At 45.3% G+C, this 27,334-nt stretch overlaps 1 protein-coding gene across 1 annotated transcript; it reads right to left on the bottom strand.

Annotated features, from left to right (window-relative positions):
• Positions 1-15,000: 15,000 nt before the first annotated feature.
• LOC127313869 (uncharacterized) lies at positions 15,001-18,481 on the bottom strand. The gene is made up of 5 exons (XM_051344349.1): positions 18,202-18,481; positions 16,932-17,077; positions 16,109-16,201; positions 15,895-16,002; positions 15,001-15,534 (listed from the first exon to the last, which is right to left on the bottom strand). Exons 2-5 carry the CDS (start codon positions 17,064-17,066, stop codon positions 15,094-15,096), a joined length of 777 nt encoding a protein of 258 aa, XP_051200309.1. The 5' UTR covers positions 17,067-17,077; positions 18,202-18,481; the 3' UTR covers positions 15,001-15,093.
• Positions 18,482-27,334: the final 8,853 nt, after the last annotated feature.

Here is a 27,334-nt window from a genome sequence, read left to right as displayed (position 1 = left end):
AATAAGGTCTTACTTACTAAAGATAATTTGGCGAAACGTAGATGGACAGGATCTCAAAAGTGTTGTTTCTGTAATACAAATGAAACTGTGCATCACCTGTTCCTTGCATGTCCTTTTGCTACTATTATTTGGCGGATGATTTACTTTGCCTATAATATCCCGCCACCTACGAGCATTAATAATATGTTTGGGAACTGGTTGTATGGAGTTTCGAAGAAAGATAAACTAAAAATTAGGATTGGTATATCTGATATATGTTGGACAATATGGAACACTAGAAATGATATGATTTTTAATAATCAAAATGGTACTAACTTTTTGCAGGTTATTCTTCGAGCTGTGCACTGGATACGGCTATGGGCTTTCCTGTTACCGGAGGATCAGCGGAAGGATATGGATACTGGATGCAACAGACTGCTGGTGCTTACTCAGGATTTCTACTACCGGGCTACTGGGTGGCGACACATTAATAGGATAGAGTATGACTAGCCTATTTAGATGCTTTGCTGTTCCGCTGGTTGATGTATGTGGCAACCAAGTCGGGCACATATTTGTTTTTTACCCTATGTCTTTTGTACTTTTTTACTTGATACTTGATACTTTATACGTTTAATAAAAGGTCATGTGCATCGATTGATGCAGAGGCCGGGGCTGCTGCTCCTTTATCGAAAAAAAAAGCAGTAGTTTTGTTCCAACAGATGAAGAAAAAAAAAGGAGTAGCTAATGGATGATACTGGGAGTAGGATTCAATCCATCCATAAAGAGGAAAAAAAGAGAGGAAAGAACAGGAGACTAGGAGAAAAAGAGTATGTACGTACGTGTTGTTTTTTTGGTACACCACAGAGAGAAAAGAAGAGAGGAAGAGTTCGGGGTAGTCGATCAGGCTGCGTAGAAAGGCATGCATCAGCGGTAGATGCATGAACTGGGGAGACGTTGAGTTTTTTTTTTATAGATAATGGGCGCTTTATTACTCAAAAAGTAATTACACCCGACCTCTGCATAGCTAAGATGCACACAGCCGTTTAAACAAGTCTTAACAAAGTTCTCGAACTAAAAACAGGCGAAATACAAAACAAGTGCGAATGTAAAACGCCTAGGAAGATGTAGGAGGTCCAATCCGTAGATTATGCTGCCACCCATGTAGGGAAAAAGTATCCCTCGCCGTATCCTCCAACCGTGTACAGACCTCCGTAAACAGGTCTCGGTTCTGCACCTTCTGAAGTGCAGACCACGAACGGAGAGTAGCTGTACATCTGTAAATAACCTGCATAAGAGAACAATCTTTGTTATTAAAAACTTTGTCATTTCTACTTAGCCATAGCGACCATATCATGACAAACGCCCCCACCCTAATAAACGTTCTAAATCTGTGATCGATGCCGTGTAGCCAATTACCAAAGATATTGGCCACGCTAGTTGGAGGATACAGATCTGAAGCTATTTGGATGCATGACCATATAGACCTGGCAAAGCGGCATTGGAACACTGGTAGAAAAATGGCCTTTAGTCGCGGTTCGCAACTGCCATTAGTCGCGGTTGCGCAACCGCGACTAATTAAGCGCGACTAAAGGCCCCCTCCCTTTAGTCGCGGTTGCTTACGAACCGCGACTAAAGGCCCGTCCACGTGGGCGGCTACCGTGCGCCTGGGCGAAGGACCTTTAGTCGCGGTTGGTGTCCCCAACCGGGACTAAAGGCTATTTCGTTAATTTTTTTTAATTCATTTGGATTTCTATTTTTTTTTCACTCCGTTTTTTTTTTCTTTTTTTTTCAGAATTTCTCTTATTTCAGTTATTTGCATAGCTTAGTCTCTATCTCTAACTACACTTATCTCTAGTCAAATTACTTACTCGTGGTCAAACTTCCCGCTCGGTCACCCATCCTCCCACTACTCCACCTCTAGCACGCTTAACTTCCGAGTTCCATTCCGTTCCGCATCCAAGTGCTTCGCGCGCATGTATGTGATAGTAGTATCATATCAATCCTATTAACATGTTGATCGATGTCACATTTCTTTATTGTTTGAATTTCAAATAATTCTTTTAATAAATAAAAGTAATGATGTAATAATAATATTGAATAAATAAATAAACATTAACTTTTTAATTTGTATTATTTTTAATTTTATTAATTAATTAAATATTTTTTTTGCCAAACCTAAAATCTAAAAATTTGAAAATCTAAAAATTGGGTAAAAATGATAGTAATCTTTATGCAGAATGAAATTATTAATTTTAGGTTTTAAAAAATTAAAAAAATATAAAATCCAGGATGTAACTCTTTCCCAGGATTTTTTTGATATATTATACGTTTTTTTTCCGACGTCGTATGCAAAAGTTATTGCGGTTTTACCATTTTTTTAACTTTTTTTGCAAAAAAAGTGGAAATTCGAATTTCTTAATTTCTCCGAATAGTAGGTTGCATAACATACAAGAATCTGAAAACAATTTTTTTTTTGAATTTTCTATCATTTTCTTTTGTATTTTACAAACCAAAAAAAGGCGATCCACGGGGGAGGGGGGGGGTGGTGCAGGGTGCGTGGGAGTAAAAAAACTCGGAAAAACCTTTAGTCGCGGTTGGGGACACCAACCGCGACTAAAGGGCCCCAACCGCGACTAAAAGTTTTTCCGCCGGCCGCCTCCCGAACCGCGACTAAAGGGGTACCCTTTCGTCGCGGATGGAGCATTAGTCGCGGGTCGCCTCCCGAACCGCGACTAAAGCCCCCTTTAGTCGCGGTTCGAATATTTCCGGGACTAATGGGGGTGGACGGAAGCCTCTTGCTTTAGTCGCGGTTCGAATATTTCCGGGACTAATGTGGGTGGACGGAAGCCTCTTTTTCTACTAGTGGAAGAACAAATGCTTAATTGTCTCATCTTGTTGACAAAAAGCACACTGCGAATTCCCATGCCAATTTCGTTTCAGAAGATTGTCTTTGGTTAGGATTACTCCACGACGCAAATACCAGCCAAAAATCTTAATTTTTAGCGGTATCTTCATCTTCCAAATCTTCTTGTTCTTATCAACTGATACATCTGGTTGAAGGATGGCATTGTATAACGAACTTACAGAGAATTTCCCATTGGACTGTAAGTTCCAACGAAACTCATCATGCCCTTCCGACAGCTGAACGGATGCCAAACGCAGCAGTAAGGCGTTCCATGCAATAAGTCTCGGACCGACTAAATCTCGTCTAAACGTCACATTCGGAGGTGAGGTTGCCATTACAGAAGCAATGGTATCACTTTTGCGACGAACAATGCTGAAGATTGCTGGATATTGTTCTGAGAGGGGCCTATTCCCTAGCCATGTATCCTCCCAAAACCTTATCTGCGATCCATCCTTTATAATGAAAGTACCAAATTTGAAGAAAAATTTCTTCGTGGCCATTAGGCCAGCCCAAAAGTGTGAGTCTCCCGGTTTCCAAAGGATCTGGGATAACGCTTTCTCTCCAATGTACTTCCTTCTAACCAAGGTTTGCCATACGCCATCCTCGGTGAGCAGTTTGAAAAGCCACTTCCCCAATAAGGCTGAGTTCTTGGCCTCGAGGTCATGAACTCCTAACCCACCCAAATCTTTGGGTCGGCATACAACAGACCATTTGACCAGTCGGTACTTCTTTTTCTCACTATCCCCTTGCCAAAAGAATCTCGATCTATAATAATCGAGTTTGTGTAAGACACCTTTTGGCAGGATGAAGAAGGAAATCATATACAACACCATATTGGTGAGTACAGAATTAATGAGAACCAATCTTCCTCCAAGAGATAGCAATTTACCTTTCCAACTACTAAGTCTCTTCTGAAGTCTTTCTTCGACTAGTTTCCATTCAGCTATCGTCAATCTCCGATGATGAATCGGAATACCCAGATAGTTGATAGGAAACTGTCCTTGCCCACAACCAAACAGTTCCGAATAGTCAGCAACTGAGTCCTGAGCATTACCAAAACAGAACAATTCGCTTTTATGGAAGTTAATCTTGAGCCCTGATAAATGCTCGAATGCCGCCAGAATCAGCTTAAGATTTCGAGCTTTATCAAGATCATGTTCCATAAATAAAATTGTATCATCGGCGTATTGAAGGATTGATAAACCCCCATCCACCAAATGTGGGATCAGTCATTCAATTTGGCCGTCCATTTTAGCTCTTTCGATCAGAATAGCGAGCATATCCGCCACAATATTGAATAAAAGTGGTGATAGAGGATCGCCTTGGCGTAAACCTTTTCGCGTCTGGAAAAAGCGTCCCGTGTCATCATTGACACGAATGGCAACACTTCCTCCATGCACAAAATTGTTGATCAACGACCTCCACTCTGGTGAAAAACCTTTCATCCGGAGCGTCTGATGAAGAAAAGACCAATTAACTTTATCATAGGCCTTCTCAAAATCTAATTTTAAAATTACCCCATCCAACTTTTTGGTATGCAGCTCATGGACCGTCTCATGTAGAACTACAACCCCATCTAGGATATTGCGTCCTTGCATGAAAGCAGTCTGCGATGGCCTTACCACATGCTCAGCCACAGAATTCAGTCTAATGGTGGCCACTTTCGTGAATATCTTGAAACTTACGTTTAAGAGACAAATGGGTCTAAACTGTTGGATCCTTTCTGCCTCTTTAACTTTAGGTAACAGGATAATCTCACCAAAATTTAGACGGAATAATTCTAGTTGTCCATCATGCAAAGCACTGAACATTTCTAGAAGGTCGCCTTTAATGGTATCCCAGAAAATCTGATAAAATTCAGCAGGGAAACCATTCGGACCAGGAGCTTTGTTGTGTTCCATTTGGAAAATCGCTTTATTAACTTCCTCCTCATTGTAAGGAGCTGTTAAGATAGCGTTCTCTTCCTGAGACACTTGGGGTATATCATCTATTTGATTCTCATCGAGAGTAAAAGAACTCTCATCAGGTGGACCAAATAGATTCTTATAATAGTTAGTAATGTAAGATTTGAGTTGTTCATGGCCTTCAATTAAACCCTCATCTTGTACCAGAGATTGAATACGTTTTTTCCTGTGACGGCCATTGGCGATCCCATGAAAATATCTCGTATTAGAATCTCCTTCCAAGATGAACTGGGCTTTAGAACGCTGGTACCATTTCAACTCTTCCTCCCGAAGAAGACTCGCTATCTGATTATTGGACTGCATTTTCAACTCCAGTTCAATACTCGTCAACGGTCTCACTTCAGCGAGCGCTTCAAGCTCGTCAATGATATTCGATAAGCGAAGCTTCTCTTTCTTAAGAATACCAGCTGTATGACTAGCCCATCCAGAAAGGTGTTTGCGAAGAGCTCGCATCTTTTTATTCCACCTTATAACCGGATTACTGCCATATACTGGTCTTTCCCATACATTCTTAACCATCTCATGGAACCCTTCCCGATGTAACCATCCAAGTTCAAACTTAAATGGTTTTTTCGACAGCGGTCTTGGTAATCCAGTAGTTAAGAGAATAGGAGCATGATCCGACAGTTTTTCAATACGTTCTAACGCACGCACCGACACCAGTGGGAATTTATCCTCCCAACCGGTGTCCATTAGTACGCGGTCTAGTTTCTCGTAAGTTGGGTCAGGTAAACTGTTAGCCCACGTAAACTGTCGGCCAGTCATTTTAAGCCCTGTTTGTTTGGGCTGGAGCTTGAGTTTTTACTGCTTTTGGGTCTTTAAAAGTACAAGCCCAGCCAAACACCTAACTTCTAGGCATGGGCTTCTACAAGCGCTTCTCACGTTTACACTTGAAGCCCATAAGCACGTCCCAGGTACTTCCTGCAGCTTCCCGTGGCTTCTCACTTACAAATCGAGGAAAAAAAAATTGCATCTTGAGAAAAAAAATTCAGATGCTCAGTTAATTTATATTTTATAGTAAAATCTTTTTAAATAGAAAATAATAAGGAAAATAATATTTTCTATTATTAAAGAATAAGGAAAATAATATTTTTATTATTAAATGATAAGGAACATAATATTTTATTATTATTAAATAATAAGGAAAATAATATTTTTGTTATTATTTTCTATTTTACATTTGACCAGTTTACAAATAGTTCTGGATGCAGTTTGCCAAACAACAATTTTACATTTGACCAGTCATCCAGCTCCAGCTGGATGCAGTTTGCCAAACAGCAATTTTACATTTGACCAACCATCCAGCTGCAGCTGCTTCTCAGATCTTACCAGCTCCAGCTGCTTTTCGTTCAGCTGCAGCCCAAACAAACAGGCACTTAACCTCTCTCAAATCTAAGCTATCAATGACAGCATTAAACAAGAAAGGCCAATGACCAGGAAAATGGCCTTTACTTTTCTCATGGCGGAACCTCAGCAAATTGAAATCCCCCCCTATAAGAATATGGTAAGGATCATCCTTTGCAAGGTTCACAAGCTCACGTAAAAAGTCGGCCTTAAAATTGTCCTGTGCCGCCCCATAAACGGAAACGAGACTCCAAATGAAGTTATCCGCCTTATTCCGAATAGTGAGTTTGATATGATATTCACCATCAGAATTGGCTAACACTTCCATGGAATCCAATCGTACTCCAATGAGCAAACCACCGGACCTACCCCTGGGTGGGCGAGAAAACCATTCAAAGTCCAATCCACCGGATAACCGGTTTAAGAAACTCTGAGAGTAATCCCGCTTCCCAGTCTCAGAAATAGCAATAAAATCTAAATTATAGTCTCTACAACAATCAGCAATATGAGAGTGCTTAGCCAAGTCACGAAGACCTCTGCTATTCCTAAACATGCCATTCATCTAGAAACTGGTTTAGATTTTTTAGCTACACCTAACCTATGTTTCTTCTTCTTTTCAGCGGATTTCTTAGAAGACCGTCGAGAGGCTTTTAGGTCATAAAATGACTCTAGCCCCGACTGTTCTAAGTCCACCTCTGAAATACCACCTACTAGAGTAGAAAGAAGACGACCATCTGAGATGACATCGTCTTCCTCCTCCTCTGGAGAAGATACCTCAGCTTCTGTCGAGACCTTCGGAATTACCGTCAAACGGTCATATTCCAAATGCCTTAAGACATTAGCCGATATCGATATCTCCTCCGAAGTGTGACCCAAAGAAACACCTACACTACCCAACGTGGAAGAAATCTTGGAATCAGAAAATTTAGTAAAGGATGTGGAGGGAAGCTTCGTACCTTCCGCGTCAAGGTTCTTAGCCGTCTGACGACGTATCGCCCTCTGCAACATGTCCTCATCCGTCACCCCAGCCCCGTCTTCCGCCGTCGCATACCGCCCACTCCTCCTCAAGACGGGCTGAGGACTAGGAGGAGGCAGCGGGTGGGAAGGCTTTGGACCAGGCGGGGGTAACTGCACCGAAGAAACTAGAAGCGTCGACGACCGGGGTAAGGAGGGAGACGGTGGTGTAGACCCCCCTTGACCTCGGTCTGAAGACGCAAGCGGCTGGGCCCCCGAAGATGATAGGGGAGAGGGCGGTGTTGTAGACTCCCCTACCAACTCGCTAGAACCCAACGGCGCCCGCGAAACGCCATTGGAAGCCGCAACAGCAAGTGGCGGCGAAGAGTCGACAGCCGAGTTCGGCTGTACACACGAGGGTGTATCCGAAGTCGAGGTCGTCACCTCCACAGAGAGACCCGCCACCCCAGCTATCAAACACGCCTTCTGCACCTCTGCGAGACCAGGCGCAGAACGCGGCTGCACGTCCAAAGCCGCGGTCGCCCCAGCCCTCGACGACATAGACGGCGACGAAGCGGTGGTAGACGTAGCGGAAGGCCTGGCGCCCGCCACGCCCGCTGCACCTCCCGTCCGACTCGCATCGCCATCCAAAACCGGCGTCGTACCCCGCTTGGCGTCAGCAGCAAGGACCCCGGAACCCTCCACTAGCGGAGCAGAAGCCAGTGTGGTGGCAGTAGCCGCCGCGACGGGGTCCGGGCCGTCCGAAGCGAGACCGGAGAGCTGAGACGCAGCCGCAGCATCCGCAGTCCTAGGTGGCGAAGGCGGCGATGTTGGCGACGACGACTGCGGACGCGTACGCCCCTGCATAAAGCTGCGAACTCGAGAAGGCGAAACCGAACGAGTCGGCGCCACCAAGGAGGGTGACGAGGCGCGCACTCTGGCCACAATCTCTTTTCCTCTCGGCGTGGACGGAGAGTGATTATAGGGAGTGATCGCCCTCTGAACCCCCGAAGCCATACCACCATTCGAACTCCCAGGCCCTTGAGGAGCCGCATCGACATCCATCGCACCATCAACCTGCACATCCAAGGTCTGATCCTGAACCATGTCATGACCAAAACCATCGGGACCATCCTCACCACCCGCATCCTTCCAGAAGAAAGGTCTAAACCCAGGATCAGGAACATATTGGGGTGACTGTCTATGGAACCTCAGTCTATAACCGTTGAGTTTGAGCGATGCTACAACCTCCAGGCATGGGACATTGTCGTCATCTTTATCTTTCTCAAGAGTCGAAGGGTCTCTCATAGCAATCAGAAGACGAACAACCCCCTGACTTCTAAGGGAGACAAGGTCAACATCCAGAGTAGAGCCAACAAGCGAACCAACCGCCCATAAACCATGAAAATGTCGGACTGTATGAGGTACGCCATCTACAAGAACCCAAGTTGGCTCCATAACAAAGAGAGGAGGCACATCCTCGCGCCTCCAAGGAGAAACTGACAACTGCGATTTAACATTCGGAACCCCCATCTGCATACCATCGATCCTTGCCAAATCATCTGCTGAAGGGATAGCTACAAGATAGGCATTCGCCCCATGCGCCACCGCCTCCCACTTCCAATTTGCGTGGCCCGGACACATACGAGCAAGCAAACTCTGAACAGCTGACGGAGGCACCATCTCTCCAGACACCTGGACCATCGCCGTCGGCGCCCCCGACGGTAACAAGTGTGGCTTGTGAACAGATCCAGGAAGGTGTAAATTCAGCGTTGCATCATTACCACACCCCACCAGATATCCAACTGGCTTAGGAAGTTTCAGAACAGGGCATCGAATAGTGGGATGAGCAGCATTATCACAGACAAGACAGTAGTGTGCCACCTTACAATCCTTGGTGGTGTGCGTATTGACAGCACACTTCCAACAACGGACATGCTTCTTTGCTTTAGCTGTAGGTGGTCCAACTGCGGGTGTCGTGGTCATCGGCGGAGAAGAAACCACCGGTACGGCCATAGACTCCGCCGGTTGTGGCGCTGCGGGAGGCGGCATATGCGACTGCATCACAACCGCCCCATCCACCATCGGCTGAACAGGTGGTATTGGCGTCTTCTTCTTCTTCCTTTTCTTTGCTGCCGCCGCGGTTCCTAGCTGTTGATTCTGCGGCTGAGCCTGTACAGGTGGAGGCGGCGGATAGCCGAAGAACTGACCCGGACCTTGATTGTACGGCAAAGGACCCCCCGGCGGGCGGAACTGACCAGGATACGGGTACGACTGCTGCTGCGGCGGTCGAAAGGGCACCTGCTGCTGGAACCCTTGCGGAGGTGCAGGCGGCATGAGCGCCCCCGGCGGCCACCCTTGGAAGCCCGGAGGACCAGCGTACTGCTGCTGCGGAGCAGTTGCCGGCGGCGGATGGACGGCGGGAACCGCCGGCGCCCCCGGGGCAGCCGAGGCCGCAGGAGGCCGAGGCGGAACGCCCGCCATAGGCAGAGGCTGGGGTGAGACCCCGCGAACCACGGCAACGTAAGAGGGACGCTCCGCCGCAAAAGGGACTGCTGAGGACGATGGAGGCGGAGCCGCGGCGATCGGCGACAAAGACGACGACGGGGCGGCTCGAGCTCGCGAAGACGTAGATGCTGGCGAGGAGGCGGCGTGTATCACAGAGGGACGGGGCAGGGTTTTCGGTTGAAGACTGACGAAGCCCGGATGACCACGATCGGAAGCTGGAAATCCTTTTTGGAAGGACATAATTGCCTTACCCAAATTGGCCCACCTATGATCGAAGCTCCCGCTGATCCGGCCGAAAATCTCGCCAGTTACCGAAAACGGCCGGCCCGAACGGAACGACGTTTGAACCGCCTCCGATCGACCATCCTGCGCCCGCACCTCCGCCGCCCGCATGGTCGCCTTCTCCAAGAACTCGCCGAAAACCGGCGCCGGCGTGGACCGCCGTCGAGGAAGAGGACCTTTCCACTGCTTGATCACCGGCCTTCGCGACAGCCGCAGACCCACCGGCGATGTAGAAGCCGCACGCGACTGAACCCCAGAGGCCGCCAGCGATGGCGGCGGTGAAACAGACCGCGCCCGCTCCGACCTGCAGAAACTTGCCTCCGGCGGTGAACGCGGCCGCGACCTTGACTCCACCGTGGGGAAGCCGATCTTCGTCCAGAAATCCCTCACCACCTCAGCCCTCTCCCTCTCCGGATCCATGTCCAGAGGCGCGACCAGCGGCTCGTCGTCCAACCCCCGGCACGCAACATCCTCCGCGAGCTCCCTGGCTTCCTCCACAGCCAACTCGTCTTCCTCGAGACAGAGGAACCTAGAGCCCGACGTAGATATTGCCGCTGCGGAGGACGTCGACGACGAGGTCGCCGGGACGGGCGAATTCGCAGGCGATCGCATTTCGAGGAGAATAAGCACAACTTCAGGCATCAGAATACCTTCTTCTTCCGTAAAACCCTTGCAACACACAAGGGAGACGTTGAGTTTGCCGAGTGAAGAAAACAGAGCTGCATCCGCTCCGTAGCGCGTGACGAGTAAAACGTCTCCAGCGACAGCACGCCGACGGGAAAGGACGCGACCAGCTGGCGTGCGACCCGTCGCTCCAGGTTGGAGATAGCTCCAGTGACACGCTTGTCACGAGTCCTTTTTTTTTTCCTTAGCCCAACTTCGAATTACTTTGCTGGGGAGATCCCATCTCAAAACGCCATGGAAGCACTTGGGTCACCGCAGCCAGCCGCCGTGCTCGCCGATGGTGACCTCCTTTGCGAGATCCTCCTCCGTGTTGCCTTCCCCACGAGCCTTGTCCGCGCCGCCCTTGCCTGCAAGCGGTGGCTCCGCCTCACCTCCGGCCCCGCCTTCCTCCACCGCTTCGGCGGCCTCCACCCGCCCCGCCTCCTCAGCTTCTACGCCGACACAACGCGCAACATCATCCCGCGGCTTGTGCCTTTCCCCAGCACCCCGAGCTCGCTGGCCATGAATACGTTTTTTCCGATGTCTCCCATTGGTCAAGCCATGGAAATATCGCGTATTTGAGTCTCCTTCCAATATGAATTGGGGCTTGGAACTCTGAAACCATTTCAGCTCTCTTCGCGAAGAAGACACGCTATCTGCGCATTGGACTTATTCTTAAGTTCAATCTCTTGCGGAGATAGCGGTCTTACCTCCGCTAATGCCACATGAAGGCATAGTTGTATTGATTCTAGATTGATACTCCGTGATTACAGTGAGAGCCCCTTGGACTGATTATATAGTAGTAGAAGACTTGGGGACTAAGAAGCCTACTAAAGATAGAATCCTAAACTACCAAATATAGCAAACCGTGTCATACTCTAACACCCCCCCGCAGTCGGATCGGTAGTGACGCGAATACAGCAAGAGCGTCGCGGACGGTCCGACTGGAGCATAAGCCGAAGGCGCCGACTGGAGAGGGGGCCGGTGGATGATAGCCCTTGATGCAGATGTCGATGTAGCCGGTAGCCAGGGCGTTGTAGTCGCGGTCGATGGAGCCGTGTGTGATTTAATCGCCGTTGATGAAGTTGTTGATGTTGTTGTTGTTGTGGTCGGTGTCGTCTTGAGCCCGGGGGAAGTCGCCATAGTGATAAAATAAAAGGCGGTTGCAGCGGTAGTCAACTCGAGGTAGACGTAGCTGGATTTGTGGTAGTTGAGGTAGGCGACACGCCGCGCCGAACTTGCCAGGCTCGGGAGCGCGCCGGGGACGAAGGCACGCGCCGGTGTTGCCGGTACCGGGCGTGCGAAGACAGGGACCACCATGAGCCATGCGCGCCAGAGTTGGATGGAGTAGCAGAGAAGGCCTCCGTGTACGGTCGGTTGCGCGCCGTATGCGCCGGAGTAGACGAAGTGGTTGCAAGAAGAAAATTGAGCACATGCGGTGCAAACAAAAAATTAGACTGCAACTTTGGCGGTATGGTCATTGTGGACGAAGATGACGAGGTGGTTGTCGATGACGATTGAACTGTAGCGGTAGTAGATGTCGGGGATCGAACCCGTTTTATTCATCTACATGCAGGAGTGCGGCGATGCAGAACCCGTTGGCGTTGACGAAGACCTTGATTGGTGATGATGGCGACGATGCAGTACATGCGGCAGAGTTGTTGGTGTAGATGGTGGTTGGCGATGATGACCAGCGACGATGATGCGGCCCTTTGTTGATGGCGAGGCGCATACTTGGGACGGGTGTCCCGGTTGGTGTTGGCGAAGATGATCCGACATGGTGGCGGCGTGCGGTCGGAGAAGTCGGCGACGGCGCATGAACGCGTCCCATGGGGCGCCGCATGGAGCCTCCTTGGCACGGTCATTGCCGGGGATTTTTCGGAGATGAGTCAACGCCGAGGTTGGAGTAGAGGCATGACGAGCAGACTATTTGGTGGCTAAAGAAAAAGAGAGAAAGAAATAGATCTGAAACAAAATTTGCTAAACTACAAAACTAATCTAAAGAAAAAACCTAGCAACGAGATCGGATGCCCCCGGCGAAGATCATGTTGATCGATCTCCCCAGGGGCGGCGGAAGCGGTGGGTGGCTAAACCCTAGGTCGCAGAAAGAACCGCTCTGATACCATGAAGGCAATAATAGTTGTATTGATTCTAGATTGATACTCCGTGATTACATTGAGAGCCCCTTGGACTGATTATATAGTAGTAGAAGACTTGGGGACTAAGAAGCCTACTAAAGATAGAATCCTAAACTACCAAATATAGCAAACCGTGTCATACTCTAACACCACAAGCTCATCAATAACAGATGATAAGCGAGTCTTCTCCTTTATAAGAATACCAGTCATATGGGCAACCCAACCAGATAGATGTTTGTGTATTGCCCGCATCCTATTATTCCATCTCAAAATTGGAGTACTACCCCAGATCGGTCTCTCCCAAACCGTCTTAACCATTTCTTGGAACCCCTCTCGATGTAGCCATCTAAGTTCAAACTTGAACATGCGTTTACAAACAGGGCGGGATTTCCAGTGGTTAGGAGGATAGGAACATGGTCAGACAATTTTTCGATACGTTCTAGTGCACGTAACGATATCATAGGGTATTTATCTTTCCAATCGGTATCCATCAACACACGTCTAGTTTTTCGTACGTGGGTTCAGGCAAGCTGTTGGCCTAAGTAAATTGTCGACCGGACATAAACACCTCTTTTAAGTCTAAGCTATCAATGACATCATTGAACAAGAAAGGCCAATGTCCATCAAAATTCTCGTGAGGAAATCTAGGCAAATTAAAATCCCCTCCAATCAAAATCGGATGAGAGTTATCTTTTGCGAGATTTACCAACTCCCGTGAAAAGTCAGCCTTAAACGTATCTTGGGCGGCACCATACACAGCGACCAGACTCCAAATGAAGCCATCGGCTTTATTCTGAATGTCGAGTTTAATATGATACTCTCCATCAGAACTAGCTAAGACATTCATGGTGTCTATGCGGACGCCAAGTAATATGCCCCCGACCTACCATGAGGCGGGCGAGAAAACTACTGAAAGTTAATCCCGCCTGATAATCGGTCGAGAAAACCCCGTGAGAAATTCTGGCTACCCGTCTCTGATATAGCAATGAAATCTAAATCATAATATCTACAACAATCGGTAATGTGAGAATGCTTAGCCAAGTCACCAAGACCTCTGATATTCCGGAACATGTTATTCATCACGAAACTTTTTTCGATTTGTTACCCTTGCCATATCTACGAGATTTCTTTTCAGCAGAAGATCGAGAACCACGTCTAGACGCCTTTAGATCATACAATGAACTAAGCTCTGAGTGTTCCAAATCAACTTTTGTAATATTCCCAACTAGAGCTGAGAGAACCTGACCATCTAGGATGTCATCATCTTCATCTTCGTCTAGTACGGGAGTTTCAAGCCCAGTGGAGACTTTAGGAACGACCGTTAAACAATCATGCTCCATCCGTCTCAACACATTAGCCAAAACAGAAATCTCATCTGACCGACTACCCATTAAAACACCTAAACTACTCAAATTCGAAGAAATACGAGAATCAGAAAAAGATGTAAAAGAATTGAAGGGTTGTTTAATACCTGGCGTGTCGAGGTTTTTCTCCGCCTTACGCCCATAGTTTTAAAACCCGGACCAGTGATCGAACCGGTGAGGCTGTCGGTTCAGGTTTTTACCGGTCGGACCACTGGTTCACGATTCATCATCTGGTTTTTTAGGGTATAGATTAGTATATTTTTACATATAAATGGTGCAATAAATAAATAATTATGTATGTAAAATATTTTAGACTTTAAATTTGGCATATTAATTCACATCATAACATAAAAAATTAGTGAGTAGCTCAGCACCAACCACTACAAGAGATTTGATTTACTGTGACAAGCTCAAAACGTCATGCAATAGCAATAAACGTCACGGAAGACCCCTCTGTGACGTAGTTTGAGCGTGACAGGCCTCGTCACGGAATCCTCGTCACAGATTACTCCCTAGTGACGCGGCACGCCAGAAAACGTCACGAAGTATGGATGACGTCATGTGTGATGTCATCACGTAGAAGATCATCCCATTTCTAGGAAACGTCACGGATTAGGATGCGAATGACGTCATGTCTGATGTCATTTTCATTAATTTAGAAATAATCCTGGTATTTTTTTCATTTTTTATTTTTTCCCAAAAAAATATATTTATTTCGTGTGTAATTTTCAAGAAATAATATTTATTTCTTTAATTGTTACTTAAATAATTTATAGAATTAATATACATTAGATTGTGAATCAAAACTAATTTTGAATACATATACTTAATTAGCATTGAAATCACAATGTATATCTAACTCACGAACAAATATCATCTCATATCCAAATACAATTTTACATAACTAAATAAGTTCTTAGGTTGCACTATAAATTTGTCATAACTAAGGACGAGCAACTAAGTTCATGCTAGAATAGCACCACCATGGACCATCAAGTATGGTGTCTAATTCTGCGTTGCATGTTTCTGTAAGAGGAAGCTAATAAGACTGTCATGTTCTTCTTGCTTTTTTCATATGTTTTATTCTTTTCTTCTTGGCTCTTCTTCATTGCCGCTAATTCTTCTTGTTGTTTCCTTTGCATCTCTTCTAGTGCAGCCTCTTGCATTTGACCTCTCTCGGTTAAATGTTGTCGGTACATTATATTTGCCTCTGTTGCTTCTCTCTTATGTTGTTCAACCTTTTCTTCTAACTCTCGAATACGTTCTTCAGAATCTGATGTCCTAAACGTTTCAGATCTTGATTGGTACCCCATGGTTGAAAGGAAGGTGCTTGAGGAGTTGTGCTCCTTTAGAACTTTAGCCACAATATGTGTACCATACACCAGGTGCTCATCTTCTTGTTGTGTTTCACTCCTTCTCTTTTCCATGTTATTCTGCAGAAGAGAAGCATTGTTGCTTAGGTTACATAAAGGTTATATGTTGAATTAAACTTGCAAAAGCATAGTATAAGATCCATAAGCATGTACAAAATATATAATTTCCTTTCATGAAGCAAACAACCAACAACAGCAACAAGTCATCAAGTAGTAAGTAGCACAAAAACAACAATGATTGCAGCAATCAGTGGCACAACAAGCAGCCAGCGACATAGCAAACATCCAGCAGCACATAAACAGTCAGGCGCACATCAAATAGCCAGCAGCACAGCAAGCAACCAGCAACATCTCAAGCAACAATAAATACAACCAGCAACAACTGTTATTCAAATAACCAAAAATAGATAGAAATCTCACATAAGCTTCAAGGGCAGAGGCGCTCATGCATCCCGTCTTTCTATTGGTATTGATCTCTTCAAAAAACTCAATGGGACTAGGGTCCTCATTGTTGTACTTGTCTTTTTTCTACAAGACGTAGAAATTCATATAATTAGTATTCCAAATATGAAAGTTACCAAAATGTGCAGCCAACTATAGAAAATACAGTGAAGAAAATGGGCAGGATACTTACAAGTTGATGGAAATGAGAAGGATGAGACCTAGAGCCTGTAGTTTGGTGATGCTTGACAGCTTCTCGGTTCTCCTTGTTCTTCACACAGATTTTCTATATGAAGCAAATGAATATTAGTATTACAAGTAGTAACGGAATATATGTTTAAACAATAAACATGCTATTACTACAAGGATGAAGAATGTAGATATACATGACGAACCAGTAAAGGGATGCATGCATGGCTTCAAATATGCTTAACAATTGCGACATTGGTATTGCTGAAATCCTAACAGGGGTACCTACAAGCAGGATCAGGAAATGGTACAGCGCATTTCCCATGCCTTATGCCGATGCTAACGTGTGGGTAATTCCCAGCTCTTCTGCAGCATCGCATTCCATAAAAGAGTCCAAAAATGAGATTGCAATTTGTAACAACCTTTTAATGTCTCTTTCTAAATTACCTTATCCAAAACTATGTATCTCATTTTGTAAGAAAATGTGCATCTAGAATACAATGCTCCAACAAATAATTTGTTAACCATACATTGAAGTTGTGACCTGATGTAGGTCAAATCTAGAAGCACCGAGGCAAAATAATAGGAAAAAACCAGCAACATATTGGTTAGATGTAGATGGAAAAATAGTAATCTGCGGTAATACTTTATCAATGAAAAACGCATGTGCCTCTCTACATTAGCGTAAGGCAACTACACTTTCCAAGGTTTAAACTTTGACACATAATTTTCAACAGTATATTGATCAGAATTGTACTTCTATTCCAGAGATTTTTTCACCAATCGAACATTACTAGAGTGCTCACACACATTCAGTAGGTACAAACCTTGTTTTCTTCATCTGACCATTTGTTCAGTTGACTAGCTATGTTTCGTATGTTTGCAAGATGCCCTGCCTCCTCAACCTTGCGCTTCTCAATCCTTGCCAACCTGTTTCTCTCATACTCCGGAGTTGCGGGCATGATTGTACTACCTTGGCGAAGAAGGATATGATGAACCATTAGAAAAAATGTTAACATATAATGGCAAGATTTAGAAAAGCAATGACCATAAGCATACAGTAAGTTATTTAACAAAGGCATCATGTACATGTCTACCTGACCCTCCTAGCAATAGCATGACTTACTTTATGTCTTTAATGAGGAAAAGCATGTAAACATAGCATCACCTCAAAAGCATTTAGTTTGAGGACATATTGTAGTAGTTTTAGCACACATGTTCATATGACAGCATGCTTGTCTGTGTGTATATATAAAAAAATGTTTAACCAAACTACTTAAAATACAGAGATCATGCAACTGTAGCTTAAGCTTTCAATTAAAATAGGAGCTACTCCCTGTACAAGAAAACACTGTAGGTAATCCAATAGAAGTCATGTTGAGATTCAGTAATATCATCATGGTTGTTATGTTGTCAACTAGTACTAACTAATGATATATCATCATGGCTGAATTTAGTCATTAGAAAAAATATCTCTTCCACACTAGATCTTCTTGTAATAGATGCTATTAATAAGGTTGAGTATATATGTATATATTGATTGATGAGAGAAGCATACACAATATTGTTTTTCTAATTCAATAAACTTCACTAAATTCAGTAAAAGAAATATGTACCCAGAATAGAATACCTTATTTATTTTTGGAAAGGAACGCCATGTATCCCATTACTAGTACATGCCGGCTGAATCGCAAGATACAACGTCTATTACAAAATTTGTGAAATAGCCAAACCAGGATTCACATGTACCCATCCCCTCATACCAACACCATGCGCAGCTAAACTGTGTTCTGCCATATTAAGACCTTTGACAAACAACAAGTTTTGTAGCGTCAAAACAATTTTCTTCCGCTGAAGTTTAATTTTCTGGAACAGAGTACCTAGTGCTTTTAGTGGATGGATTAACTACCATGGAGGTATATCTGATTTGGAATACTATAAACCAGTAGCATTGCTAGCTAGCCTCCATGGCTTTTGTCAACACATGAAATTAATCTACGACATATAGGAATAATCGGAACACAACCGGCAAGGGGAGATGAAAAAGTAACACACCACTCAGTCGGAGTGCAGGAGTTATCGTGATTGCGGACATACCAGCACTCGTCGGAGGGAACAGGGAAGTGCCGCACAAGAAGACGTCGGGGCTGAGGCCGGCGGCTCCGATCCCGTCGGCGAGGAGGGCAGCGGCGTTCGAGCGGCCTGGGGCGCAGAGGAGAAGGTCTCGCGGGCGAGGCCGGCGGTGGAACCTGCAGATGGGGAGGGCAGCGCCGTTCGACTTGCTGGGGCGGACGGATTGGAGGACGCCTCCGATTGATCTGATGCGTGGAGAGAATTGGGGGAGAGGACCAGGAGAATAGGGGAAGTGGGTGCTGCCTCCACGCACGATTAGATATAGGTTGGAAAATTTTCAACTACGTGAGACGTGGGAACATAGATATAATCGACGGAAATAAAAGAAGTGGAGGGAAAATAGACTTTTTGGTGGGAAAATTGGAGGGAGTCGACTTTCTGTGGAGGGAAAAATATTTTTCCTTTATACACATTTAATTTTTATATATTGTGCGACAAATATCTTGGAATTTTAGAAAAAGCCAAAACGTTTTGCAACGGGTCTATTCAATCCCTGGGAGTCACGTGTAAAACCAAAACAAAAGTAGATTTAAATGCGCCAGAAGGAGGCAAAGGGGCTTTTGTGCTGAACAATATAAGGTGCATGACTATTTAGACAGGCTGCTAGCTAGGATAAATTTAGGTTCAGTCAATGAGACATAAAAAATAATGATTCAAATGCTACCTTCTACTACTACATAAATACTCCAAGTTCAGTCACCAAGATGAATTCCCCAGAATCAAATCAATCTATGATGTGAACTTCGGAACAGTGACGACACGTACCGGACCGGCAGCCGCGACCAATAGTGACAATCACTTGTGATGCAGGGAATAGGGAGCCATCTTCTAGGGCAACGGCATGACGTCACCGATGATCGGGGAGAGGAAGCAGGTCGCGGAGGAGGCGAGCAGGGCGCAGGAGCCTATCCTGGCTAGTAGGAGGCTCCGGTGCGCGGGCGCGAGCGGGAGGAGTGGGGCCACGCGGATGCGGGCGCACGGCCGGCAAGCACAGGGCAACACGGGCGTGTGCGAGGAGGAGATGAAACCCACAGTAAGACCTAGTTTTTTCTTTTGCAAAACAGATAAGGCCTCGATTTCTTATATTAGAACTCTCAATCGTAAAGGTCCGTGTAAGATGGTTCAATTCTCGCTTTCCTAGATTATAGGATTTATTAATTGCTAGCTCGCCTTTATCTTCCGTAATGCTTCTGTGACCCATCCACACTCGTCATAGAAGCTATCGAGGTCGTCATAGAATGTGATAATATGTGACGGTGATTTCACGGCCGTCACGGATTTTGCGAATCCATGACGCGATGAGTAAAACGTCACATATTATGATATTTCGTGACATTACGGACCACCGTCATGAGGATTTTTGTCACAGTATATCCAATCTCTTGTAGTGAACTTTTAAACTTTGTCGTGTCCAAGACAACCAAGTACCTACACAGACATGCATGCAATTCTACAGATAACACGCATGTATGCCATGCATGGCGAAGCCGGAAGCATATGAAGCCCAGGTGTCTAGGTGGTTCATTTTTATTCTACCTTGTACTTGTTCAAAATGAACTTATGTCTGCTCTATGCATAAAAGAGACGCAGCTCAGCCGTTAGGTGGGTAGGTTCATTTCGTGGCGCAGGGTCGATTCCAGGATCCAACAATTAATTTTTCGCGCGCGCGGATATTTCTTCCTGCGGTTGGACCGGCGATTTGTTGTACGCTGTTTCTCGTGAAACCGCCTTTCGAGCCGCGGTTCAGCCGGTTTCGCATGGCTCTCTGCATCATGTCCTCATCTGTAGCCCCTAGCCCCCGCTCCATCCTAAGCAAGTGCATACCTCCCACTCCTCCTCACCGTCGGCTGACACCAGGTGGGGGGCCTTGCAAGTGGGAACAATTAATTTTTCGCGCCCCTGCGGTTGGACCGGCGATTTGTTGTACGCTGTTTCTCGTGAAACCGCCTTTCGAGCCGCGGTTCAGCCGGTTTCGCATGGCTCTCTGCATCATGTCCTCATCTGTAGCCCCCGCTCCATCCTAAGCAAGTGCATACCTCCCACTCCTCCTCACCGTCGGCTGACACCAGGTGGGGGGCCTTGCAAGTGGGAACAATTAATTTTTCGCGCGCGCGGATATTCCTTCCTGCGGTTGGACCGGCGATTTGTTGCACGCTGTTTCTCGTGAAACCGCCTTTCGAGCCGCGGTTCAGCCGGTTTCGCATGGCTCTCTGCATCATGCCCTCATCTGTGGCCCCCGCTCCATCCTAAGCAAGTGCATACCTCCCACTCCTCCTCACTGTCGGTTGACACCAGGTGGGGGGCCTTGCAAGTGGGAACAATTAATTTTTCGCGCGCGCGGATATTCCTTCCTGCGGTTGGACCGGCGATTTGTTGTACGCTGGTTCTCGTGAAACCGCCTTTCGAGCCGCGGTTCAGCCGGTTTTCTCAGGGTGGCTTGCGCGAACGGTCCTGTGCGCCTAACAAACCGATGAAGTGGCTGGTTCCGGTTTTTTCCGGTTCAACCGGCGGTCTGGTCCGGTTTTTAAAACAATGCTTACGTCGCATGGCTCTCTGCATCATGTCCTCATTTGTGGCCCCCGCTCCATCCTAAGCAAGTGCATACCTCCCACTCCTCCTCACCGTCGGCTGACACCAGGTGGGGGGCCTTGCAAGTGGGATGAGGCTGCTGCAAGGTGGAGACTGGTGAGGAAGAACTCGAGCGCGGTGAAGACACTGCCGAAGCGGGGGTAGAGACCGCCGATGTAGGGGTAGTTGGCGGTGTAGCCCCCTCCATCGTGCGAGGCCACGGCGAAGACACTCCCCTGGGGCCTTGCAAGTGGGACGAGGCTGCTGCAAGGTGGAGACTGGTGAGTAAGAACTCGAGCGCGGTGAAGACACTGCCGAAGCGGGGGTAGAGACCGTCGATGTAGGGGTAGTTGGCGGTGTAGCCCCCTCCATCGTGCGAGGCCACGGCGAAGACACTCCCCTAGGCGAGGAGGGTGTCGACGTCGGACTACTGGAGTCTCCCTCCGCCCCAGGGGAGGCGAGCGAGCTCCCTGGCCCAGCGAGTCCCTCCGCCCGTGGAGGCGGTACTGCCGGGGCTAGCTGCCCATCCTCGAACTCCTCGCGTCGCCTGGGCTACAGCGACTCCACTACCGTAGACGCCATCACCGGCGGCTGCACCCTCGGCCCCTGTACCGCCCTGGTCAGCGGCGGTGGTGGCGTCTGTGCAGCCGGCTGTGCCCCCAGCCGCGAAGGTGACGTCGAAGACAGCTGCGTCGTCAGCAGCGGCGCGTCCGGGCCCTGCACCAACTCCGTCTGTGCTGATGTAGAAGACGGAATCGGTGCAGCCTGCGGCATACACGACGTCGTGGACAACGAAGTAGCCGAAGAAACCGGTCGAGTACGTCCTTGCATGAAGGTCCGAACCCGAGACGGTGAAGAAGCCCTCGAAGAAGCTGGGGGAGATGCGACCAGATGAGGCGACTCCGACCTAGCCAGAGCCACAATCTCCCGACCTCTGTCCGTCATCGGCGAGTGGTTAAACGGGGTCGAAGCCACCTGAGCAAATGGCACCGCTGCGACTCCAGAAGGGTGCATAGGAGGGTGTCCATCAACATCCATATTTGTTGCCTCCGGTGCAGCATTCGTCGTATCATCAAACCTCTCCTCCTCCCGTGAGAACCATCATCATCACCATCGTCCTTCCAGAAAAAAGGACGGAACCGAGGGTCTGATTTATACCCAACCGCCTCTCTCCGGAAACGAAACCTGTAGCCATTGAGATGCAACAGAGCTACCACCTCCAAGCACGGCCGGTTGTCACCATCCTTATGTTTCTCCAAAGCTGCTAAGTCTCGCACAACCACTAGAACTCGAACAATTCCCTGGCTCCGAAGGGAATATAAATGTACAACAAGACTGGATCCAACATGTCGATGGTGTACCTGACCAGATTAACAGTTATGTGGTCATATCTTTGGTTGTTTAATGACGCTTGCAGTGGTTATCAATTCCTAGTACTGATCTATATGTTCTTGAAAAAAAGAAGTGTTGCGGTTGGGGTCAATTCAGAGATTGTTTACTTGGGGATGAATGGTGCGCTCTACCAGTTTGATATTAAACACAAGGTGGCAAAGAAGGTTTACGAGATAACACAAGAGGATAATGGATTGGTGTCACTCCCTTTCCGATGGTTTGGCCTCCTAAATTTCCTGTGATGAAGGGTGGATGTGCTCCAAAAGAATGATCCTGCAAGGTGTGACTCTTGTTGATTTGTCTAGTTTCAAGTGTGCATTACAGTAAATTTATCTTCTTTATGATGTTTACCATGTGCGTACGATTATTTAGATCATAAAACTCAGTTTAAATCAGCACACCAGGAAAATCTTTCATTGTTGAATGTGTTTACTGTTTCCAACATTGTGTTCTGGGCTAACTAATACTTGTATCAAAATTTATTTTCTAGGAAAATTAGTTTCCAATCCGTATTCGATAGTTTCTTAGCTCCTATATTGCCTGCGTTCTAACACCTCTATATAGAACACGAATATCTCAACCTTTAGATTCTTGATTCTTCAGAGTTAGGTAGTTTCCTTGAAGCACACTGCTGTTTGTCCTTCTTGACTTTCGTGGATACTGTACAATGCTAAACATTGCCTTAGATTTGTGCACTAGTATATCTACATAATTTACATAGAAGGATATACATATTTTGTTGCAAACATTGAGTTTTCTATGTTTTTGCTTGGTGGGAATACCAAAACTTCAACTTAAGACAAAGCAATTAGGAATCTTTCTTTGATGCTTATGGAAAATTCTGGTACTCCAAAGTTCTGACAAATATCACTGAAAGTTATTTGCTACTACAAAATATTTATCTTGTCTCTTGGAGCTATTAAATTATAAGCTAATTTTCCTTATATTTTATCAGGTAACTGAAACAGGAGAATATCAATTGCCTTAATCAACTGAGTTAGCAGAAGATGCATATTTCGGGCTGCCATAGTACAAATCCCAGAATACTCAAGACTGCACACATGGTTGGAAGATGGCATCAGTACTAGCATATTGTCTTATGTATCTGTTAGACTTTACATTCTTGCTTCAGTATGCATTGATGCTTCTGCAAGCCCAAAATGCGGGTCTTACGTATGTGACGATTTCTGCATTGTACTAGATGTACTTATGCTACTGAAGTTCTGAATCTGGTGTGTTGGTTTTAGTTGATGTTTTATTATAATTCTCAGTTCCAGATTAACAGTTATGTGGTCATATCTTTGGTTGTTTAATGACGCTTGCAGTGATTATCAATTCCAAGTACTGATCTATATGTTCTTGAAAAAAGAAGTGTTGCTCCCTGATCTGATATACAGTACTGTGGATTTTTTTGTGTCCTTATATGTCTATGATGATATGGTGTGGTTGTCTTTATAACAACTTTTTTATGCCGAAGGATTACTGCAAGTTGTTAAAGCTATGCTGCATGATGAGGCAATCATGCTGAATGATGGATCTGCACCATGCGCCATGCTATATGCAAATGAAATATTAGTGCATTTGTATGTTACATCTTCTCACTAATGAACTACTCTTCAGTCCTAACTGTGATAGCAACGTCTTTATAGTTACAACTATAACTTGTGGTGAAGAGTATGATGTGAATGTATGCAAACTTTTGTGTACTATGAACTTCTAATATATTCTGGTACTCCAAAGTTCTGGCAGATATAACTGGAAGTTGTTTGCTACTGCAAAACATTTATCTTGTCTCTAACTGAAACATCAGCATATCAATTTCCTTATTCAATTGAATTAGTAGAAACTGCAGGTGTCGGGCTGCCATAGTACCAAGCCAACAATGCTCAACACTACCAGACACATGGTTGTAAGATGACATCAGTATTAGCATCTTGTCTTATGTATCTTTTCGCCTTTTCATGATATAGCTATGATACTAGAGTTTTTTAATCTCGTGTGCTGGTTTCAGTTGATGTGTTTATTACATTTTAGTTCTGAGGTGCTAGTCTAAATTCTCAATTCCAAATTTAATGATCTATGTGGTCATGAGCTTGATTGCTTGATGATGTGGACAATGATCATCATTATCCAAGTAACTATTATCTGGTATCTAGTATAGCAAAATCTAGCATACAAAACGTCTTATCTTTTGGAATGGATGTAGTATTAGATATTTTACAACAAAAAGTCTAACACTTGATTTGTATTATCTTACTTGCCTTTTTAACTTGAAATATCTTGCATTTTTTATGTTTCATCGAGAAAAAATGAGCTTGGTGGCCTAAGAATAGTCAAGAGAACAAAGGGAGGATAGATTTGTTTTGAGTTTGCTATTTCTCAGTGCCGAATTATAAGTTCTCGGTAATTTAGAACATGTTAATAATTCGGTACTGAGGGAGTAGTTCTTAAATCGACGCCACGAACCATCCATATGTGTCAAAAATATTCTATACCACTGAGAGCAAATTACATTTGCCATAACAATGACCATTTTTTTTAGTTCGCGTGAACAACTTTCTAGAATCGACTTTTAGTCGATGGAGAGAATATATGATGACATAAGATAAACAAATCACAACAACATGACCTAAGTGAATATTTTTTAAGGTATGCATAAATAAATTTGCAAAATTGACAAATAATTGCTTAATCCAGGTTGTAGACCACACGCACTTTTTGAAACATGGAAGCGTGATAAAATTTTGTGCTAAGTAAATATAGATTCCTTGGAAGATACAAAAACCCTAAACTCCTTTTTTTAATGTCCCATTTTTGAATTAGTTTGCTGGGTAGTAGCTCCCTTCTCAAATCGCCATGGAAGCACTTAGGTTTTATTTTTATTTTAAACCGAAGGTCTGTAGACCCAGCTTTATAAATAAAGCAGCAACACCAATGATATAGTCTTACAACCAACCAGCACGACTCACGCCACACACGCGGAGCTCAGAAACAAGACCTACTACTACAAAGCCAAGGTCAAGTGCTATCCCAAGCATCTCAGTACATAATGGGGGAGATACAAATCCTTGAAGCAGGTCGAATAAGCTCCGTCGCCCTAGTCCTCGTGTGGAGCCTCCTGATCTCGTCCACCGCCACGTCCAGCAACGCTCGATCCCTCGGAAGCACTTAGGTCACCGCAGCCGTGCTCAACAATTATGACCTCGTCTGTGAGATCCTTCTCCGGGTCGCCTTCCCCACCAGCCTCGTCCGTGCGGCCATCGCCTACAAACGCTGGCTCCGCCTCGCCTCTGCCCCCGCCTACCTCCGACGCTTTCTCGGCCTCCACCCGCCCCGCCTCCTCAGCTTATACGCTGCCAAAGCGCCTAGCAACACCCCCGATCCGTGCCTTTTTCTCAACCCCTTGAGATCGCTGACGTTGTCTGCCGCGGTAACTTATATCTGAACACTTTAGGCTACGATGATCACGAGGTTCACTGTTGGAATGCTGCCTCTTTCTCTCCCTGTATGTGCACAACCAGCCCAACAAAATTGTCAGGATTCGACGCTGGCCCTATACTCTGCTGGGCACCCGCCTTTCCCGCACACCCACATCTGTGACAACTTCACATACGATGTCGCCAATGGCGTCGGCGATGGCCTATGTATAGGTGACTACTCACGGTGGGAATAACATAATTAGTAACACCACACACTCCAAAATATTTTGGTGACATGACATGATAATGAGTGAAAAAAAGAGTGAGGTGGTAGCTAGCTATGTTACCATAACATCACACACCCAAATACAAGATGAGTCTACAACATAAGGCTGGTCATAGTGGGGAGTAACTTAGACTAGTAACATATGCCATGTTACTAGTCTAGGTTACTACCTTCATAGTGGGTAGTAACTTATATGTGGTGTCATGCATTGTATCATTTATTATGTTGTAGACTCATCTTGCTTTGAGGTGTGTGATGTTATGGTAACATAACTATTTACCACATCACTCTCTTTCTTCATTTATTAGCATGATATGTCACCAAAATGCCTTAAGATGTGTGATGTTATTAGCTATGTTACTCCCACTATAAGCAGTCTAAAGGCATTTTGGTGACATATCATGCTAATAAATGAAGAAAGAGAGTGAGGTGGTAACTACCTATTTTACCATAACATCACACACCTCAAGGCAAGATGAGTCTACAACATAATAAATGATACAATGCATGACACCATATATAAGTTACTACTCACTATGAAGGTAGTAACCTAGACTAGTAACATGACATACGTTAGTAGTCTAAGTTACTCCCCACTATGACCAACCTAATAAATAACACAATGCATAAAATTAAATATATGTTATTACCAACTAGTAGTATGAAGGTAATAACATAGAATAGTAACATTACCCCTATATTACTTCCCACTATAACTAGCTAATTGTAATCCCTAGTCATGTGTAGGAAAGGGTCTATCGCATCTAGTGCGCCTACGATACGTGTTCCACTAGCGACACGCCTTGGTGATCAATAGAACTCTACGGTATTGTTTTACGTTAGAGTTTATTGAGAATAGTAAATTTGCCCGTGCGTTGCTACGGATTTATAATTTTAACATGTAGAATTTCAGTGATGGAACTATTAGTACAGACGAAGCCTTTTAGAAGGGGACACCGCTACCGTCAAGATCGCCCTAAGCAGGCTACCGCTTTTGCATTCGCCGTAGACCCCCGCCACGCTTCAGCAGGAGTGCCTGTTTGACCATCTGCTCCTATGCTGGTCGCCAATGAATACCCATCAAATCAATTTAAAGAAATACTACCTCCATCCCAAGGTTTAAGACTTGTATTTTTTTTTTAAAAGTCAAACAAAGTAAAGTTTGACCAAATTTTAAGAATCTATGAACAATTATGATATTTTATAGATATCATATGAAAATATATTTCATTATCTATCTAATAACATTGATTTTATACTTTTCATGTTAATGATTTTTGATAAAAACTTAGTCAAACTTGACATAATTTGACTTTCTAAAAAAATATAAGCCTTAAACCTTGGGATGGAGATAGTAACATGCAACTCCTAAAAAAGCAATTAGGTAGCAAGGTAGGCACCCCTGAATAATGTTAATGAAATTTGTGTTAAG

The sequence above is a fragment of the Lolium perenne genome, chromosome 7 (genome assembly GCF_019359855.2).
Source record: "Lolium perenne isolate Kyuss_39 chromosome 7, Kyuss_2.0, whole genome shotgun sequence".
Taxonomy (NCBI): domain Eukaryota; kingdom Viridiplantae; phylum Streptophyta; class Magnoliopsida; order Poales; family Poaceae; genus Lolium; species Lolium perenne.
This window is presented reverse-complemented; position numbering and strand designations above follow the sequence as displayed.